Source organism: Mastomys coucha, unplaced genomic scaffold, assembly GCF_008632895.1.
Source record: "Mastomys coucha isolate ucsf_1 unplaced genomic scaffold, UCSF_Mcou_1 pScaffold16, whole genome shotgun sequence".
In the NCBI taxonomy this organism is placed as follows: domain Eukaryota; kingdom Metazoa; phylum Chordata; class Mammalia; order Rodentia; family Muridae; genus Mastomys; species Mastomys coucha.
This window is the reverse complement of record NW_022196898.1, coordinates 105,818,204-105,835,437: the sequence shown is the minus strand read 5'-3', so window position 1 is coordinate 105,835,437 and position 17,234 is coordinate 105,818,204. Positions and strand designations below refer to the sequence as shown.

General features: G+C 35.8%; 1 protein-coding gene across 15 annotated transcripts in view; it reads left to right on the top strand.

The window, feature by feature from the left end:
* The window catches only part of Lrrc7 (leucine rich repeat containing 7), a 483,929-nt gene that overhangs the window by 252,719 nt on the left and 213,976 nt on the right, over window positions 1-17,234 (top strand). For all 15 annotated transcript variants that reach the window (XM_031375980.1, XM_031375979.1, XM_031375984.1 and 12 more), the window contains 2 exons: window positions 1,557-1,674; window positions 16,172-16,250. In XM_031375980.1, the coding sequence (XP_031231840.1) occupies window positions 1,557-1,674; window positions 16,172-16,250 (197 nt within the window). The remainder of the gene's footprint in view (window positions 1-1,556; window positions 1,675-16,171; window positions 16,251-17,234) is intronic.

The window sequence follows — 17,234 nt, the reverse complement described above, 5'->3', positions numbered from 1 at the left end:
GATACTGATCTTGAGTCAAGTGCTCACTCTGGCTTAGATTCTCCCTGATAGAGCACATAAGGGAGTTTCCTATTAAAAAACTTGTATGTCACTTCATTCAAAATTAAGAAAATTAGGACTTCTACTAAATCTTGAATATATTTGAGAAGTTAGTTTTAAAAGACTGTATTTTAAAAAGCATTAGTTTTAACATTCCTCTCAGTGATGAGATAGTTGACTGTTAAGCTGTAACTAACATATTGCATGTTCATATAGCACATCACTGTCTTACTAGATAGCACAGACTGGAAGGCAGTTGAGAGTAACTTCCAGGACTATAGCCATGTATTTTCCTGTTTAGTTAGAAGGAATCTCTTTCAAAGAACCCATTAAATATCTTTTTTTCAAAGTTTTATTTAAAAAAGATATACGTTTCTATGTAGGGTGTTGAAAAAATAATTCTGACATTATATCAAGTAGCAAATAATCTTTATAAAGAACTTAAGATGACTAACTCAACGTAAGAGACTTTATACTTCCGCTTATATAAGAAGTCATATGATCTCCTTTTTAAAAGCTAATGAGTTAAGAAATAACATCCATATGCTACATTGTTTTTCCCCCTATAAATAAGTAGTTACGTGTAGGAAGAAACAGTAGTTAAATATACCATTAGCCAACTGCATAATTATGATTACCAGACTTCATTTGTGGAAGTTCAGGAAAGCAGCATTAAAAATGTCAAAAAAGAATCACATTAAGATAATTCTACAAGAAAATTAATAAAAACTGTTCTTCCAACTGTTTGTGCCTTTGGTAGTCAAGATGAACTGAATAGAGCTTTAAACAAGTTAGAATTGTTTTTCACAGTGTGGTACTAGAAACACTTATATCAATTCACCCAAATTGATGTCTTTCTGAAAATGCAGATTGCCTTACCTCCATACTAGACTCATTGAGTGAATCAAGAAGCCACCTCTAAAACACATCTCAATCCATAGTAGCTCTAAGCATGCTGGGTTCCAGAATCAACTGTAGCACATGGTTCTCCCTCACCCAGTACTTTTGACTGATAGAACTATAAATTGAGCCTGACTGGGTTTTCATCCCATGTTTCATTTACTAGTGACTTCTGAAGCACAGCAAGGGACAAAAAAGAATGTGTGTATGATATTCTGATGTGCTGCAGCTCCTGACAACATACAAGTATTTATTTAGAATGAAGAAATAGAAGTAATACTTTCTGAAATCTAATACTATGTCAAAATAAAGAGAAATAGGGTGATGCCCCTAGCTTCGAGAATGTTGATGGTAACTCCTGAAGGCTTTTCCCTGCCTGGTTTTCATTTTGTTCTGTTTTGTTTATGTCCCTATGGGGGAAAAACAATGAGGCACTAACAGCTGGATGTGTTGTGAAGCTGTTCCAAACTGGGTATGGAAAAAAGTAAGGGTGAATCAATGGTTCTTTTGCTGTCATGTTGATAAAAATGGTAACTTCAAATTTGCTATTGAGTTTTGGTATGAGTAAGTCTAACCAAACTGTGGCCTAACTAGTGAGTGATTCTTTTCTATTACAGCAATTGTTCAACTGTCAAGCTCTACGGAAACTAAGCATTCCTGATAATGACCTCTCAAGTCTGCCAACCTCCATTGCTAGCCTAGTTAATCTGAAAGAACTTGACATCAGTAAAAACGGTAAGATAAGAATCTCCAAATGCCTTCAGATCTTTTTACTGAAAATATCTATTTTCTTAGTGATAAGGCATTCTTTTATTTTATTAAAGTTCTATTAATTTTAAGAGATAAACTATACCCATAACTTCTCCTTTTTGTCTCACAGTATACCTGACTTCCCTGGATCTTATTCCTCACTTAACTCAGATGTGCATTCTAACTTTCTAAACTATCACTTTCTTGAAATAATCCTCCCATTTGCTCCTCTAAGCTTTACTGTCCCCTGGGCACTCACCTCTGCACAGCATTCACTTACTTACCATGCTTATTGGCTTTCTTCTCCTGGCCCAGATTACAAGCTCTATCCAATGGCAGGAGGGGCATTACTGTTTTGGCTACTGACACATTCCAAATGACTTGAGCAGAGCCTGGAAAACCATCAAGGCTCAGTCATATCTGTTTTATTTTGAACAAAATTCATGTCCCTGGTGATTTTTTTTGACCTGGTGCTAATATTGATTTTCATGTTGATATTTTCCCTGAAGGTTTCCTAGAGGAAGAAGATGGGCCTTCAGATGATCTTAAGTGTCCTAATTCATTCAGTAGGTCCTTCTTACTTTGCAAATGACTTCAGCTACTTGTTTTATTGGAATAAATTAAAGAACTATCTCAAAGAATTGTGACCAGGTAATTTGTGGTGCAAAGCACAGCCTCACCATCAAGTTCTTGAATGAAAAATGTGCCATGGTCACATACTATGGTAACTCCACCCAGTATGGTTGGTGCCAAGGGGACAGGCATGAAAAATTCAAGTCCTCCCTCCAAAACTTACATCTTGGAAAGTGATTTAGATATTTAAGAAGGACTGAGTAGATAGTTATGTGTAAAGCTATGTTCAACCTGAAGGCCATCTTTAGGAGGACGGTAAATATGTTCTTAGAGAATGTTTCCCACAAAATAGTAAACAACCAAACCCAACATGAATGGAATCTGGATAGTCCTGGCTTGATGTCTAGGTAAATAGTCTGTTTAAAAACTTCCTGGATATAAATATGGCATCTTTAAGATGCCTGATGCCTCATGATGCTTTATGATAGTTTCCTAATGGAACTCTCTACAAAAACTTGCACTACTTAAATGTCCTCTTCACAAGCCTTCCTACATCTTCTCATCTAAAACCTCAGATTCTGCTGGAGAGATCCACTAAAAGCATATCCCACTTCACCCTTTCCCACACATGAAAGTGACATGTCATATACATTATATATTACCTGCAGTCAATCTGCTTCCTAGCATTTAAGTTCAGTGATGTCTCAGATTCTTTATTGTTGCTTTTTTTCCATTCCCAATAATGTGTGGCTATTATAGGATCTCAATAAATATTTACTGAATGAATTCATGATTGAATAGTTGAGAGTCATCATTAACTTTACAGTGTCACTGGAGAACTAAGATAGATACCCAAAAATACCTATTAATCTCTAAGACACTACTTTGAGTAGTGCTTAATTACATGCATTATTAGAGAATGGCAGAACTAATTAAGACTGTTGTAGTAATAGAAAGGGGGTCAAGTTCCAGATTTAACTCAAAAGAGATAATACATTTGCAAGCAGGCCCTTAAACAATCTTCCTCAGTAAACTGACTGGCCACTGAGATATCTTCTATGAGAACAATTCAAGAAAGACTATGCAGGTGCTCCTGAATAGCAAGCAGATGTAGATTCATGGCTAGGGGCCTCATATCCACTTTTATTCTTGTAGGAATATATTTACTTGGGGTGAAAAGACAACATTTAAGAAAGTATACAGTTCTTCCTGAAAATCTTATTTCAGTTCCCAGCAACCACATCAGGTAACTTGCAATTGCCTTTAACGGAAGCTCCAAGGGATCCGACACACTCATCTAGCTTCTGTGAGCATTGCACAGACATACACAATAAAATTAAAATAAATGTTTTTAAAATAATAAAATTAAGGGACATTTGCTGTATATTATTGCTATCAAAATGCTTAAATACATTTATATTTCAAATTCTATTTTCAATTTATGATTCTAAGAAATACAATAGGACTAATACTACATCTGGCCTTTAGGCAAATTAGTAAACAGTACAAGTAATAAAAATTTACCTTATTTTTAAAGATGATCATATAATATATTGGCATATATAAATTTTAAGTTCTAAAGAGTGACCTTATTGAAAGAATATAATAATTCCCAGAGGTATTTTTACACGAAAAATTACAAGTTGCATTTATTTATCCCAGAAGAAAGTCTGTGGGAATCTTTAGAAGTTTTTGAAACTATTACTTACTTTTACCTCCCTAGCCTGGAAATATTTACACAAAATGGCATGCAAGAGATGTCAGGCCACTATAGGGTACATTTTTGATTGCAAGAGTGTGAGGTGACAATGAGAATACCACAGCTGGCAATCACGCAAACAGCCCTTCAGGAAATTATAGTTTCAGGCTGTCCAGTCCCTACACTCTGTGACAGGGACCTGGACAGTTACTCAAAGAGCTTAATGAATCTTTCAGGAATCTGTCAAGTGAAGAAAGAACAGAAGTCTGAAATGAGTAGAGTCAGCATTACAATTGGCAGTTGAAATAGGCCTGCTGGAAGGCAAGAGACTACACCCGAGCTGGAGCACAAGGATAGAATATTGATTGATATCTCTAAACAGACCCAGGCAAGGACTCAACAACCTGAACAAAAACTTGACTGAAATGTGCTTGGATTAGATTGAGAGAACCTTTAATAAATACATTCACTTTGAGTCTAAAGCTGCTTTTGATCATTCATTGTAGACTCTCATCTTACTTTTGCCAACTTCTTGTCACATGACCCTTGGTCATTGCAGTATCTGACACAGGAGCTATACAATTTCCTCAGCCCAGATTCTTCCCTCTCTGGCTGAATGGACTAATGTCAACAGAGTCTTCTGTTTACTAAAAAAAAAAAAAATCCAAGTGTATCTTCATGCACATGCATGTGTGCACACATGCATGCACATTCATATACACACACTACATACATACACAGAAGAGACTTCAAATGTTATATATTCTGAAATTTTCCTTCCATTTACAAAAAGGAAAATAATTATTGCATAGTATAGTTGCCTGTTATATGTTAACTTTTTCCTTGTAAATTGTTTTGTTTTGAACTTACAACACCTTTTCAGTGAGGAGGAGACAGTGGGGATCCAATATGGGGCTTTGTGAATCCTAGGTAGGCATTACTTTTCCACTTGCTTTTTTGAATAAGTGGTATATTATATGATTTTAGAATTCAGAAACTGTCTTGTTCACTTTTCTATTTGGAACTATGAGCACAATGTTTGGGGCATATTGTAAGTTTTAGCAGGTAAATAATATTTTATCCTATTAAAAAGTACAATGTTAATTATGTGTTATTACATTAGATACTCCTCACAAAGTCACACTTGGCACACTGGGAACTTCTAAGTGGTTTAACTGACTGCTGGAAAAGACAGAAAAGGACTGAGATTCACACTGAGTAACCTGCTGCGTAGCAATATGTTAAATACCTATGTTCTTTGGGGTAATGACTACCACCTGTCAAGCTGTGATTCTCCCTTTAGCTTCACATTAACATAGCCATCTGTCTGCTGGGCATAGGTACATGATGCCCCACAGACACCTCAAACATGATACATTTAAAACCAAGCTCATCATCGCTGCAATATGCTCATCCTTCATTTCCTTATATTACTGTGATCCACTGAGGCAAAGGATGAAATCATTTATTCTCACTTCTAGTTTCTTATCCATTCAATTGCCATGGCTGCCATGCCCCATGTCTGTGGTAGGTCCATCTGCTTCTTTCAGTTCCCACAGCTGTAGTTCAGTTCTCTCTTGTATCTGGCATGTACTACTCACTTGAACAGCCCCCTAACTGCTTGTGCTTGTCCAATCACTGCCAAACTGACCCTCCATTTGTTAGCTCTAGCACCCACCTAAATCTCCAGTATGGCTATGTTTCTTTCTAACTTAAGATGATTTTGTGGATCTAGCACACAGTGTCAGTTCCTTAACACAAAGCTGAGAGTCTCTCTACATATCTAACCTAATAACACTTTCATTTCAAGCACCAATCTAACCACAGGTGACTGACATTTTTTTCTCTTTATGGTCTGAGTACTGGAAAGCTTCTCAGACATTTAATAAGGATTTATGATCTTTTTCTCTTTTAAAATATTACTTCCTCTGCATAAACCTCTTTCCATGCCTCTTGTACCTGGCTCACTTACACGCTACTCAATTTTCAAATGTCATTATTTCTGTGAAGATTCTAAATTTCTAAATTAAGTCAAGAGCTTGACCTCTACGTACTAATATGACTTGTGTGTTTCTTCATTAAAAACAGTCTGGATTTAACTGTCTTAAAACATTTATGTAGTTTCAAGTTTTAAGCTAGTGAATACTTTAATTATGCAGAAAAGAATACCAGATAATGTGTCTCATATCTCTCTACTGGTTGTGTGGTCTTCCAGTTCTTCAGCCTCTTTCGGCTTGCTGAACTGCTTCTGTCTGGTTGAGGCCTGTTCTCACCACTACAGTGTCTTATTGAGTTTTAGTCAAAATATTCTTTCCTCTCTTCCTTTCTTCATTATAAGTGTCTTGATGCTCTTGATATTCAATTCTAAGCTTCTAGTCAAGTTTGTTAAGATGCACAAACAATCTGGCATAATTTTAAATTTTGATTTAAATTTAACAGTTAACTTGGAAAGAACTGATCCTCATAGTGATAAATAACAACAGGCCACTTCCTATTATTATGTCTTACTTTGTGGCCTTGAATTGAGTTTTATAAATTTCTTTAAGAAGGTTTATGCACATTTTTAATTGTTTAATTACATGTGTGTGTGTGTGTGTGTGTGTGTGTGTGTGTGTGTGTGTATGTGTGTGTGTGTACTTGCCACAGCACATGTGTGGAAGTCAAGAACAACCTACTGGAATCAGTTCTGTCCTTACACTATATGGGTCCCAGAACTGAATTCAGGGCCTCAGCTTGGTAGCAAGTGCCATTACCTACTAAGCCATCTTACCATCCAGTTTTGTGCACATTTCTTTTAGTTACTGAGAATTGTTTTAGATCATTTGTTTTATAAACTATATCACCTTTTTTAAAAATGCCTTTTTGTACTTTGGTTGATTCTATATTTCAGAAACAGAAACATTGCCAATTTTGAGAACTTTGTCTTTTTTTAACAGATAACTTGACATTTATTGAGCAATTTTACCCCCAACAGAACATGTGTCTTATACTCAGTCACAATGCTGAATACAGTTCCAACACCATTGCCAACAGGTGGGCCAGTTTCTTCCTTTCTAATTCTAATATCTTTGTATATTCTTGAGTCATTCTTTCACAAGTTACAATCCAACTAGAAACTATCCCACTCCATCATCCAGATTTTCAAATTTATTTTTACTTCTTTTTCATAACTTTCTTCACTTCAATGTTGTGTGCCCCTCCACCATATCTGTGGCCACTTTATCCTCTGCATTTCTAACATTATTTAATCATTCATCCTAGTCTATACTTTTATCAGAAGTTCCTTCTAGTCTTTTAAGTCTTTCAAGCAGTTCCTTTTCTCCTTGTTAGTTGTTATTTGATTTGTTTAATTTCTATTCATTAATTCCTACTTTTCTACTTCCAGTGGAAGTTACTTTTATTATGCCCCCTCCTGCAGTATCTCAGTGAGTATTCAGGTGTTTTTAGTGTTCTAGTGCATTTGATACTGTCTTACTCACATCAGTTTTGTTGGTGCATGGTCTAAGTGATGTTAATTTCTTATTATTCATTGGCTTTCACATTGTAACCAAGTGCACTGTCAGTGTTCAAAATGTTGCTGTAATGAAAATGCATATTCTCTGAGGGTGGGTGCAGGTTAGGAATATACTAATAGTACACTACAGCCCCTACTGTCAGCATCTCAGATTTATGAATATATAATGCTCATACTTTTTATATAGTCAAGGCACTGAAAGGATGAGGAGATGACTACCAGGGGAACTTAAGTTACAGCCACACAGAATGCACATTCCAGCTCTACTGTACCGAGGGGTGATTGAGATGGTTCAAAAATCAAGAAGAGATTAGTTCACCAATTAAATGATGAATGTTTGAGGACATAGGCTGGTGAAAACTGGTCTCAGCATTGCCTAGTGTACACATGCATCAGAGTCTCACAGGATTCCTGTTAAATGTGAAGATTTTATGTTCTCATCTTTTAGTTAGAAAATAAATTTTAAAAGAGCCCATTTCATAGAATATTTACCTACATGCTATAATAAAAATATTCAGTAAACTGGAAGGCAATGAACTGAAGAATGAAGTCCCAGCTTCTTGTCTTCAATTTAGAACAGCATTTTTTTTTCGAGACAGGGTTTCTCTGTGTAGCCCAGGCTGTCCTGGAACTCACTCTGTAGACCAGGCTGGCCTCAAACTCGGAAATCTGCCTGTCTCTTCCTCCCAAGTGCTGGGATTAAAGGTGTGTACCACCACTGCCTGGCTAAAATGTACCAAGATGCACTTTTTTTTGCATTCCTTTTTCTTAAAAGTAAAAAATAATTTTATTAACCTTGAACTTGTAACAAACTTTTGCTAATTGTATTAAAACTTTGTCATTTGTATAACCAGAGAGAAACAAGAACGTGTCCAGGCTAAAAGACTAAACTAGCCTTCTTTCCTCAGCAATAATAAATTCCTTAAGTGTATCCAGTGACCCATTGTCCATCCTAATGTATCTTCCATCTGTTGCCCTCTGTGCTAGCTAGTTTTATACCATCTTGAAACAAGCTAATGTTATCAGACAGGAGAGAACCTCCTTTGATAAAACTTTAAAAGATACAGTTGTAGGACATTTTCTTAGTTCAACATTGATAGGAGAAGGGTTAGGGTTAGGGTTAGGGCTAGGCTTAGGGTTAGGGTTAGGTTGAGGGCAGCACCATCCTTGGGCTGGTGGTCCTGAGTTCTATAAGAATGCAGGCTGATAATACCTGTAAGCAACAACCCTGAATGGTTGTTCAGCAAGTACCTCTAAGTCCCTGCCCTGTTGAGTCCCTGTCTTGACTTCCTTCAATGATGGACTTAAATGTGGAAGTGTAAGCTAAATAAACCCTTTCTTCCCCAACTTGATTTTGTTCATCATATTTCAGAACATCAACAGAAACCCCAAGACACCCTTACTTCTGAATTCAATAGTAAAATAATATCTGTACAAATCAGAGAGTACTGTACTTCATGATATTGTAATATCTAAATAAGTAGTTTAAGTTGGCTTGGAGCTGATTTTTGGCCATAGTAGTTAAGTAATTATTTTATATGGTGAAGTTAGATAATGAATGATATGATTTAATTAGTCAGTGATTTTATTTCAAGTCTGATTGCATATTTGTCATAGCTTCTTAGAGATAATGACACTATAATCTAAGAACTTTGATGAAAATGAATTAATTTGAAAGTGCTTCCTAGTTCTTCAGCAATTAAGTGGATTTTTCTCTCATCCTCAAAAACTTACTTCTATACATGAATGGATGTGTGCAGCACCATGGTGGGCAAAATCACTATTGTTAGTTAAAATGAGAGGCAATCATAGTTGAAGGGTTATTATGTGTGTTACTGATGTGCCAATTATTCCACCCCTTCCTGAAGCACTCATAAAAGAGGAGATAAATCACATTCTCTATCTGCAGAAGGAAAGGGAAACTCTCTTTTCCAGACTCCTAGGAGGAAGCAGTTAACGGATTTTTAAAAATCTTTAAATCTTTGAGAATGTTGAAAGAGAAAGAGAAACCCCAGTTGTCTGCACTGTAAATTCTCAGGAATGTTACCTTGGGATGCTTTGAATGGGTGATGGAGAAATGTCAGCATGTGTTCATAATCAATATGCAATAATTGTGCTTGTCAGTACCCTGTCCTATAAAATTCCTTACTTCATTACTGCATAACATCTTAATAATCAGTCTTTCACCTTAAGTCTACTTTCCCTGTCTGTAGAATCTCTTCTACCCATGATGGTTCAAATAAATTCACAGTATCTTTTGCTCCATTAAATAACTTCATGACAATGAAAAACAAAACTGCATCTCCTCTGTCCTCCACAGATCAGTAACTGCTCTAGTGTTTTTGTAGGGACATGAAACCTGGATTGTCAGCAGCCCTTCCATCTGGGTTCTGCAACTAAAACCAGGACAAGAAGAAGGCCATATCTTCACCTCTCAAGTGCACTCTGGGTTCTGTCAGCTAGTGATTAGGCTTCCCAGAGTCACAGAATGGCCTTTTTAAAAATATATGGTCTGTAAATCCTTATGAATAATTTAAAGAGGATGAAATTGAGCTTGATGAAATTGAGCTTGTGTCAGCCATTTTAAGACCCTACTACCATGTAGCACTTCTGGTCCATTATGACTAGAAGCTGAACCTTATACTGTCCTCAGAGCCACAGTGACTTCTATTAAAATAGAAGTGGACGGAATGCTCAGTTAAGCAGTCTACTAAAAATGAAGGGAGAATCCAAATAACATTAAATGCAAAATAATATTATTAAATAGTCCATTTCATGAGATGCTCAAAACCTCTGTTAGAGTAAAGAAAAGGAACATAGAATCAGTGTCAATCAATTCAATTGAACCAAGTCACATGTATTCTTCTATGAATAGATTATGTGTCAAGGTCATAACAACTTTACAGAATTTTCTCAAGACATGTCTCAGTGGCAGATTCTGTTATGTGATTGTAACCAGACCATACTTCACTGATAACTTCACCAGACCATTACATGGTCTATCCATATAATGCTACTGAGACAAGCAGGTTCTCACAAGTAACAGAGACCTCCCATGTATGGTTCCTTAGTCCCTCTTTCTTCTCCACAGGGTTAGAACACAAAGCATCCTCCAGGTGCTTCTCCAATTCACTAACCCAACAGATACATGCCCTTCACTTTGACTTTGCAGAACACTACAAACCGACCTCTGAAGTCTTCTTGTCAGTCCTCACCCTGTCTATATATAGTCTATTGTACCTATTTTTGCCCTATGTGACACATATCCTTAATAGCTTTCTATAGGAACTAATATACAAAGTAAAATTAAGCTCTCTATTCTTATATATAATTTTTTTATTTATTACAGTCATAATTATTACAAAACAGCTCTTAGTTATCTTCTTTGAACATTTCTAATTGATTAATGTACATTTCCTATGTTCACACGAGCTCATTTGTGCTGCAGAAATGACTGTTTTTATAAGAATAAAGAGCAGCGTTGTCTACACCAAGCAGGCCTGGATAGGAAAATGCTGGAGTCACTCTTTAGCTCTCCTATCACCTCTCTTCTAATGAGACAGTAATTCTAATTTCTTCTTGCTGACACACTGAGGAAAGTTAAATTCACATCAAATTCTATGCAAATTACCCTGCCTTAAGTATTGCACTGATGAATATGTATAGGTAGAAATTATATCCCACAGCAGATAAAATCCTAGATTTCATAGCTGTTGCTCAGAATAGGCAAGTATAACAGTATTTGAGATATGCTGATTTCAAATCCTGACCATTCAGGGTGAATCTTACTTACATTATTGTTTAAAAAAGTCTTTGGAATGAAATAAAGTATATATAACATCTTTCTCTATACATTTCATCTTTTAGTCCTCTGAGACTAATACAAAGTATTTAGCACACAAGTAAATTGACTGTGCTTTCCTCAGAATAAAAAACTACAATTTCAAAGACTAGTAATAATTAAAATGTAGATAAAAATGTTTTAGTAGCCATGTTTCTGTTGTTTCATTATATAAGACACAGCATTGTAGTTTTTCCTAGCATTTAGCACTTGTACCACATAGTAAATTATTTGCTATGTTTATATTCAATTCAGAAACATAATCATTCAGTATTTACCCCATAATTATGTATATTCATTTGTGCAAAAATTTATAAGTAAGAAATGTGTCATAAATTTGAAGGGACACTAAATCATTTAAACTTATTTATAAAATCTGTTATATTTTGTTTGTTTGAAAAGAGACAATTATCCTTTCATCTTATTGTAGGTAATTAAAATCTATATCCTCCATACCAAAATCAAGTGTTTCTTCCCATGTCTGAAATGTATTTCAGTTCAATGTTTCAATCTACTGATGTGAAATATCAGTAGATACAGGCAATTTAACAAGGAGTTGCTAAATTGTCATGTTTTTATAGGTATAACGTAGAATGAAACATGAATGAATCCCATGGTCTTTCTAGATCATTTTCTACTAGCTGCTGCTATCTTTAAGGTACCAGTCCCTAATATCACTGTCTTCTCCTATGCCAACCCTGGCCAGTCTTGAAATTTTTCTTTACTCTTTCTGTTGTTCAAGTTCTGTGGTTAATTATCAGTATGTTCTTCTGTAGACCTCTTTAACACTCTGTCCCTACTTGCTGACTATAGTTCAGCAAAACTACAAGTCTGGTTGAATTCAGTTTTCTACTTACTGAAGAATGGAAGTTGTGGGCAACTAATCACATATATTGGTCCTTCAGAATTCATTATCACAATCCGAAGTGTAGCCTTTTGTTCAGTGTGAAGATGACCACACATCCTCTATCTCTAGACCTGTGGCTTGTCATCTCCTTGTTCATCTGGACTGCACATACACCACTGAGAATTCTGAACCTCTCAGAAGATACTTTCTTTCCCCATCCAGACTCTGCCCTATACTGCCTGACTGCTGCATGTTGGTACAGGAAAGTCAGCCTTGCTTTCTCCCAAACTATCTCCCCACAGTGGATCAGGCTCTCTTACCTACCCCGAGACTATCACAGCAGCTCTCCTGACTCTGCACTGTATCATCTAGATACTTTAGTCTACATGAGTATTCTAATTAAAATACATATGTACTACTATTTGTTCAGACCTAAAGTAAAAGAAAAAAAGCTTCCTGTTATTTTCTCCCAACTGTTTTCCTCACTACAATAACTTTAGGCAGATTGTTTCTGTATTATCTATACGGATTTCTCTCCATCCACTCTTAAACCAAACCCCATTTTTTAATATTCATTACATCTCTCCTATAGGTTGCTTGATGGTCATAGTGACATTTTACCTTACTAAGTATACTGGTTATTCATGGTTCTCTTTTGATGAACTATCAACATTGTCTGAATTAGTTCATCTTATTTCTCAACTTGAAAACTTCTCCATTTGAATCTAGGGCTCAATACTTTCATTTTGTTCAATATCTTATTAAACCTTTTGTTTGGTCTCCTGTGTTAATTCTTTATCATTTTTGAGAGCATCATGGCTGAATTCTTATCATCTTCATTATCTTCTATACTGATTCCATCAGTGCTGGTATTGTTCCATAGTGTAAATATTATTTATACAACTAGACTCTTTGTTTCTTTTTGTTTTATTATTCCTGTGTATGTATATGTGTAGTGTGTCTATGTCTGTGTCTATATGGATATGTGTCTGTGTCTATGTATGTCTGTGTGTATCTGTGTCTGTGTGTCTGTATCTGGGTCTGTATCTGTGTTTTGTGTCTGTCTCTATGTCTGTGACTGTGTATGGGTATATGCATATGAGTACAGGAGTCTGCAGAGACAAGAAGATAGATAACCTTGGAGCCAGAGGTACAGATGTTTGTGAGTTGTCTAATGTGAGTGCTGGAAATTGAACTCAGGTTCCATGAATGTGCTTCTAAATTGCTGAGCCATTTCTCCAGACCTGAATGGCCAGTTCTTAAGTTGGTCTGGTCCTCTCTCACAAACTTAAGAGTTTATGAGCAAAGTTCTTCCCGGCTTCTCCTATTGAGTTCCAACGAGTAGTTATAGATGCCCAAAGTACAACTCTGTCTTTTATCTAAAATTTAGTCCATGTATTATGTTTCTACCAGAGCAGAAGGTAATTCAATCTCTTGAATCACCCAGCCAAACATTCTGGGGTCACCCTTAATTCTCTTTCATTCCATTTATCTAATATTAAAGTGTTATTTTATGATAATTCTCATTGCTAAAACATGATATGTACTTATATTTGCATATATATATATATGCTTATTGTGTGTATTCACCTGATAAAATATAAACTACACCAATAAAAAGAATTCCCTATCTTTTCCAAACCGTCTACTCAACACTTCCCAATAGAATAAGCACTCAGTAAAACCTGTTGAATGATAGATGACTCTTCTTCAGAAACTAAACTAAAGGTATATTAAAAGAAAAGCATCAGATTCTTTAACTCATAATCATGCACAGTAGTGTTTTGTTTTATTTTGCTGGTTTTTCCTGTTTTTTTTTTTTCTAGTCTCGTTCAATGTAATACAAGCTTAAAGCAATAAGCAGTAAGAAGTTAGGGGCTTAAAATAGTTGAATAAATCCTCATGCAAATGCTACAATTTAAATTTCTCTGTATAGATGGCATTTATACCTGGGTCTGGGTGAGAAATTAGATGAGGACAGGCAAAACTTATAACAAATAAAGCAATCATCAGAAAAGTGAGATAGAAAAACAACTTTTATGTCACAGAAATCTCAATTTCAGTCTCTCTGAGTAGTTTCTTTTTATAGGCTCAGGAATCTATGTTCTGTTGTTAAGTTCAGAGCTTAGTAATAAGATGAGACTCTTTCCTACATTCATGTTCCAAACTTAACTTCTGTAGAGAAAGAAATATTTCTTTTCATACTTAGAAATATAGTTAGAACCAGTTTAAAGCTAAACACAGATTTTAATGGCACTCCTTTTGTGTCCTTTTTAACTTCAGAAACCTTTTATCATTCTAAAATCCATTTTAACTACAAGCTTAAGCCTCTGTAAGGGTCTGGAAAAATGAATTATTGTCAAACCCTAAGTTCAGCTCCTCAACATCCTCTTAAAATGTTAGGTATGATAGCATGCTACTATCCAAGCACTGATGGAGTGGAGGTAGGAGAATACCTAAGTTCTAGCTAAATAGGTGAGTTTCAGGTTCAGTAGCAGATGCTAACTCAAAAAACAAGATGGAGAAAGACTGAAGAACACATTCAGTATGAATCTCTGGCTCAATGGTAAATGTACACATGCAAACATCTAGGTGTGTGTGTGTGTGTGTGTGTGTGTGTGTGTGTGTGTGTGTGTGTGCGCGCACGCACACACACACATACACCTGGCAAGATGATGAGACTTTATTTGAATTATCCAATCTGCTGCAGACAGGAAAGCTCAAGTAAAAGGAACAAGTTAAACATCCTAACCTGAAATCCATGACTTCCTGCCTCCCCTCCACATGCCAGGTAGAAATGATAAATTGATTAGTCTCAGATGTCTTTCTTCCCTTATACATTCTGTTTCCTAGTAGAAGAATGAACAAGCATGGTTGTCAAATGGAACACAGGAAGCAGAATATGTACAAGGAATAAATAGCCCTAATAATTAACAAAAAGGTTGCTTCTTGAATAATTAAGCATTTAGAGCAAAACCTTTTATTTCCTTTTGAACCAGGACTAACATAGACCCAGCTGACCTTTAATTACTATGTAGCCAAGGATACCCTAAGTGTGCTGAAATTGCAGGCAGGTATCATTACACCTTGAGTTTGTGGTACTGGGAATCAAGCCCAAGGCTCCCTACATTCCAGCAAACACTTTATATTCTTCAAGTAATTGATAATTTGTTAGCACACATGATTAATTCTGTGGTTTTAAAAGTTTGTTTCTAAGAGGACTTGAGTTCAGAATGCAGGTATAATGTTTCCTTTTGTCATTAATTCTGTGAATACAATCAAGTTAGACTTTGTGGTGTGTTTACTGAAATGAATGCATTGGAGACATATCAACATGGTGTCCTCATTTGGAGTATAAATGTTGATTAATGTCATTTGCTATTTGTGAATATAAAACTGCCCAGTTTTAAAAGCAAACATGCCATTTTGCCTATAAAACTCAATGCCCCCATATAATTAGTGACCAAAGAAAGCTCTAATAAGAACTTTCTTCTATTGTGAGGCGGGTTCACCCTGACTCTGAAACCAGCCTAAACATAAAAAGAAAACCCAGAGTTTCTCAGAACTGGACTTGGGATGCTCTCAGAGGGGAGCTCATACAGTTTCATGACCTCACCTGAAAGACAGGGATTGGAACATTGAACGTGTGGTGCTGCTTTTACAGTCAAAAACCTTTGCAATAAATCTTATCATTAAGCTACTTTTATTTTCATTCCTGTGAGTTGGCCAAATACAATTGTCCTTAACTTTATATGCAAATTTGATCTAGTACTATTCTAAAGCATTACTCAACTTTCAATTTTATTAGGAAGATTAGGTGTATGCCTCTCTTTTGTAATGCTTTATAATATTTTGTTATCATCTTTCCTTGAATGTTTGCCCTACATGGAGTTTAGATCCAAACTTGGGGGGTTAATTGTTTATTTCCTCTGTAGGAGCAGGAGCTTCAACATGCTTGCCGGAATATCTTCATGAACTCATATCACTGTTTTCTTTTCAAACTTTTAGGTGTACAAGAATTTCCAGAAAACATAAAGTGCTGTAAGTGTTTAACCATTATTGAAGCCAGTGTCAATCCCATTTCTAAGTGAGTATAAATTATTATATTTTACTTATATTTTTATTTCTAATTCTATTGACTTATAGTCTACCTAGATGAAATTTCTATGATAGTAGTTTTTAATGTAACATCAATTGTCATAGTTAAGAGAATAATAGAAAGCTACCAAGATCTTAGAGTTTCATTAAAATAATTAAAAGCAGTATGAATGTGAATAAAGACCCAACTGGCACAATATAGCATTACTTTATGCAACCATGGCATTGGTTTTCTGTAATTCTCAGCAGTATTCCATGTATGAGAGTCAAAATCAAGGCAATGGTTGTTAATTGCAGTCATAGTAAAAAATTAGCATCCAGGACCCAGTGGAAGTTCAAAACTATTAGAAGGTTTAAAGGTGCCAAAGAAAGCATTAATAGTTGAGTGTCCCCACCAAAAACTTGGGTCTGACCACAAATAATAAGTACTTGGGTCCCAGAGATAATAGGGAAAAGTCTAAAAATAAAGTAGATGGGAAAATATGAATGGTAAAGGTGCTAGCATCAGAAAAATGGTGTTTGTGGCTCAAGATCTATTAGTTAAGAAATTTCATGGGAAATAAAACTCAACATGTGGCTGTATTGCTGATTCAAATATTTTCTGGAGTGAGAGGCCTGTGTAATCATGAGCAAGTGGGTAAGATGAGCCCTGAACCTGAACAGTCAGGTAAAATGGAAGTAAAACTAAAAGTCTGGGAAGGCTACTGACATCTTAATAGTACTTGGAAGAGACTGAAGTGGTGTGGACTGGGAATATAGACAGTGGTGTTCTAAGAGAAATAGCATTTTATTTACATAAAGCTGACAGCAAAGCCCTTCAGGACTTTGTCTACATGAGTAGAAGGAGACTAGAATGCTTAATGGAGGGAGTATTTTCAAAAGACACAAAGAGGCTGGTCTGAGTTTTACACCAGAAGACCCAGTAGACTGAGTTAGAAGTGTACAGTGAGTGACTTGTATGCAAAACAGTAGA